Source organism: Sardina pilchardus, chromosome 20 (assembly GCF_963854185.1).
Source record: "Sardina pilchardus chromosome 20, fSarPil1.1, whole genome shotgun sequence".
In the NCBI taxonomy this organism is placed as follows: Eukaryota; Metazoa; Chordata; class Actinopteri; order Clupeiformes; family Clupeidae; genus Sardina; species Sardina pilchardus.
This window is the reverse complement of record NC_085013.1, coordinates 30,380,500-30,384,852: the sequence shown is the minus strand read 5'-3', so window position 1 is coordinate 30,384,852 and position 4,353 is coordinate 30,380,500. Positions and strand designations below refer to the sequence as shown.

The 4,353-nt window shown below is 52.9% G+C and overlaps 1 protein-coding gene across 1 annotated transcript in view; it reads right to left on the bottom strand.

The window, feature by feature from the left end:
• Positions 1 to 219: 219 nt before the first annotated feature.
• Positions 220 to 4,353, bottom strand: part of kcnh5b (potassium voltage-gated channel, subfamily H (eag-related), member 5b) — a 42,567-nt gene continuing 38,433 nt past the window's right edge. Inside the window, exons 11-13 of the mRNA XM_062522208.1 lie at positions 1,127 to 1,398; positions 781 to 1,042; positions 220 to 519 (exon numbers count right to left, since the gene is read on the bottom strand). Of these exons, the coding sequence (XP_062378192.1) occupies positions 220 to 519; positions 781 to 1,042; positions 1,127 to 1,398 (834 nt within the window). The remainder of the gene's footprint in view (positions 520 to 780; positions 1,043 to 1,126; positions 1,399 to 4,353) is intronic.

The following is a 4,353-nucleotide window of genomic DNA, read 5'->3' as shown; positions in this document are numbered from 1 at the left end:
TGTTTATAAATGTGTTATAAACATATTCATAGATCATTGGGTGTTTATAAATGTGTTATAAACATATCCATAGATCATTGGGTGTTCATAAACAATCCAGTGTGACAGTGTCCCAGCTGCTGTAGCTTTGCACTGCACTACCTCCCAAGGGGCAGAGTGTGTGTAGGAGAAGGACTGGTCTGTGCGTGTGTGTGTGTGTGTGTGTGTGTGTTCTTGTTCTCACAGTGACCGGTCGTCCTTGTCTGAGTCTGGAGAGACGGGGGTGGACACAGAGAAGATGTCCTGAGCTCTGAGTCTGGACCGTGGGGGCCTGGGGGTGAGTGTGTGTGGGGGAGTGTGTGCAGGTGTGGGTGTGTGTGCAGGTGTGTGTGTGTGTGCAGGTGTGTGTGTGTGTGCAGGTGTGTGTGTGGGCGTGGCCGTCTGGTCGGTCAGCAGGTGGAGTATCTGTCCAACCTTGTGTTCCAGAGACGCCAGACGTCCACTCAGAGCCCGCAGCTCCCCTCGCAACTCCAGCCGAGCCTCCAGCACACACACCTCTCCCCGCACACACACACGCTCCTCTCCCTGCACACACACACACTGCCCTTCCTGCACACACACATGCTGCCCTCCCTGCACACACACCTCCCCCTGCACACACACACGCTGCCCTTCCTGCACACACACCTCTCCCTGCACACACACACGCTCCTCTCCCTGCACACACACACGCTCTCCCCCCGGCACACACACACGCTCCCCTGCCTGCACACACACACGCTCCCCTGCCTGCACACACACACGCTCCCCCCCTTCACTGAGGCGGTCCAGGCGCTGGTCACTGTGGGTCAAGCCGCTGTCCCACGAGTCCGTCTTCCGCAGCGAGTTCTTCCGGGACGTTCCGTCGCCATTACCCTCGTGACCCCTGACCCCGAGGGGTGAGAGGCGCTCCATGGAGACGGCCCTGGGGGCGTTGCTAAGGCCCGCCGACCCCGTCGGCTTGACCCGCACGGCGTTGGTCACCTTCAGGTGCGGCGAGGTCTGCCTCTGGGGCGGCCGCGAGCTGGACTCCAGGGCCGCGCTGTTGTTGGGCTTGGCGGGGTGTGTGTGTGTGTGTGCGTGCGCGTGCGTGTGTGTGTGTGTGGGCCGTGGGCAGGCCAGGGCGTTGTGTATGGGCGTGATCTGGCTGATGGTCACCACACTGCTGCAGCTGGACGAGCCCCTCTGCTGCGGCGGGTGTGTGTGTGTGAGTGTGTGTGTGAGTGTGTGTGTGTGGCTCTGGGGCTGCTGGCGCTGCTGCTTGAAGCGCTGGAACAGCTTGCGTACCGGGTGGTCGGCGGGGAGGGGCGGAGACTCGTGCTGACGCCGCTGTCGCTCCTCCTCCTCACGACGCACGTCCACGATCTTACGGAACACAAACTGCAACAGAGACACACACATCCCGTTAATCATACACACACACACACATCCACAGGACCGACTCCATGTGTCCCTCCAAATCCTCCGATGTTGTTTGGGAACTACCACCGGGCCGTTAAAGCCGCCAAATCACAATACATCTCCACCCTGGTCTCCAGCAACAGTCACAAACCCCAGGTTCTTTTCAATACATTAAATTCTCTCATTAATCCCCGAAATGTCTCCCCTGTTGTGCCCTCACCTGCCCTCTGTGAAAGCTTTCAAAAGTTCTTCATAGACAAGATAGCAGCACTGAGGCCTTCTGGTACCTCCACCACCCCACTCCCTGCCCCTCCCCCCCTCCTCCAGCCAGTTGCCCTCAAGCAGTTTGAGCCCATTTCTCTGTCCTCCCTATCTGCTGCAGTCAGACATCTGAAGCCCTCCAACTGCCCCTCTGACTGTCTACCCTCCTGCCTATTCAAAGATGCTACTGTCTTTGACTCAGTTGCCCCCTTCCTCCTCCTGCTGGTCAACAGCATCCTGTCCTCTGGCTGTGTCCCAGGTGCCTTCAAGCATGCTGTGGTGCAGCCATTACTAAAGAAACCAAACCTGGACCCTTCTACTCTCTCAAACTTCAGGCCAATCTCCAAACTACCCTTCCTGTCTAAAGTCCTTGAGCGAGAAGTTTATGTCCAGCTGCAATCATTTCTTACCAATAACAACATCTTTGAGAAATTCCAGTCCGGCTTCAGAACAGCCCACAGCACAGAGACTGCTCTCCTGAGAGTGCTAAATGACCTGCTCCTAGCCGCTGACTCAGGTAGCCCTGTGATCCTGGTGCTGCTAGACCTGACAGCAGCCTTTGACACCGTGGATCACGGGATCCTGCTGTCTCGGCTTGAACATCGTGTAGGCATCAAAGACACAGCCCTGAACTTCTTTCAGTCATATCTGGCTGACAGGAGCTTCTCTGTTCAACTGGGAGATTGCATCTCTTCTGTTGCCCCCCTCACCTGTGGGGTCCCTCAAGGCTCTATACTAGGTCCCATCTTATTTCTTCTTTACATCTTACCCTTAGGGGAAATCCTGGCAAGACACAACATCTCTTACCATTGCTTTGCCGATGACGTCCAGCTGTATCTCCCCCTAAAGGCCAATGGGCAGGCTGCGCTCCATTCACTGCTTGACTGTCTGGCGGACATCAAGGCATGGATGGGTGCAAACTTCCTCAATTTAAATGAGAACAAGACAGAGATAATTGTCTTTGGCAAAACCTCTCCGGCATTTTCCACCGATGCCCTGGGCCCTCTCGCCTCCAACATCAGGCCCTCTGTCAGAAATCTGGGGGTGATCTTTGACAGTGCCTTCAAGTTTGAGCAGCAGGTCAGTGCAGTGGTTAGGAAAAGCTTTTTCCACCTACGAACCCTAGCCAAGACCAAAGCCTACCTGCCCCGCAGTGCTCTGGAGAGAGTTATCCATGCATTCATCACTTCACAACTGGACTACTGCAATGCTCTTTACACCGGCATTGACCAATCTCAACTCCGCCGCCTACAGTTAGTGCAGAACTCAGCTGCTCGACTACTCACCTGTACAAAAAAGCGCGAACATATCACCCCGGTCCTTGCATCACTCCACTGGCTACCCATCCGCTACCGCATAGACTTCAAACTCCTACTGACTGTATTCAAATCCCTCCATGGTCTGGCCTCCACTTACCTGTCTGATCTCCTCCATCACCACATCCCCTCCAGAGCACTACGGTCAGCTGACCAGCTGCTACTGGAAGTGCCCAGGACCAGGCTAAAAACAAAGGGGGATAGAGCCTTTGCGGTTGCAGCCCCTAGTCTCTGGAACTGCCTCCCCCTCCACATCCGTGCGGCCCAGTCTGTGCACAGTTTTAAATCCTTGTTAAAAACCCATCTCTTTGCACTTGCTTTTAATTAGGGTTCCCCTTCTTTTAAGCACCTGTCTACAGTGTCCCATGGTTACCTCTTGATATCCCTCCTTTTGTTTTTATTTGTTTCACTTTATCTTTTTAACTAAATATGTGTCTCTTTTTACTTACTCTCTGCATATTTGCACTTTACTGTGAAGCACTTTGGTGCGGCTCAGCCGTCTGTAAACCGTGCTATACAAATAAATTTGACTTTGACATCCCGTTACTCACACACACACACACACAGATCCTAACACTAACACTACGATCTTACGGAACACAAACTGCAACAGAGACACACACACACATCCCGTTAATCACACACACACACACACACACAGATCCTAACACTACGATCTTACGGAACACAAACTGCAACACACACACACACACACACACACACACACACACACATACAGTTACTCACACACACACACACACACAGATCCTAACACTAACACTATGATCTTACGGAACACAAACTGCAACACACACACACACACACACACATCCCGTTAATCACACACACACACACACACACACACACAGATCCTAACACTAACACTACGATCTTACGGAACACAAACTGCAACAGAGACACACACACACACACACATCCCGTTACTCTCACACACACACACACACATCCTAACACTACGATCTTACGGAACACAAACTGCAACAGAGACACACACACATCCCGTTACTCACACACACACACACACAGATCCTAACACTAACACTACGATCTTACGGAACACAAACTGCAACAGAGACACACACACACACACACATCCCGTTACTCACACACACACACACACACACACAGATCCTAACACTAACACTACGATATTACGGAACACAAACTGCAACACAGAGAGACACACACATCCCATTACTCACACACACACAACCAGTTACATACAGTACACACACACACACACACACACACACACACACACCACACGCAAATCCACAAAAAAACAGTAACACCAGGGGCGTGGCAACAGCACCCCCACATCTCAGCCAGTAGGGTG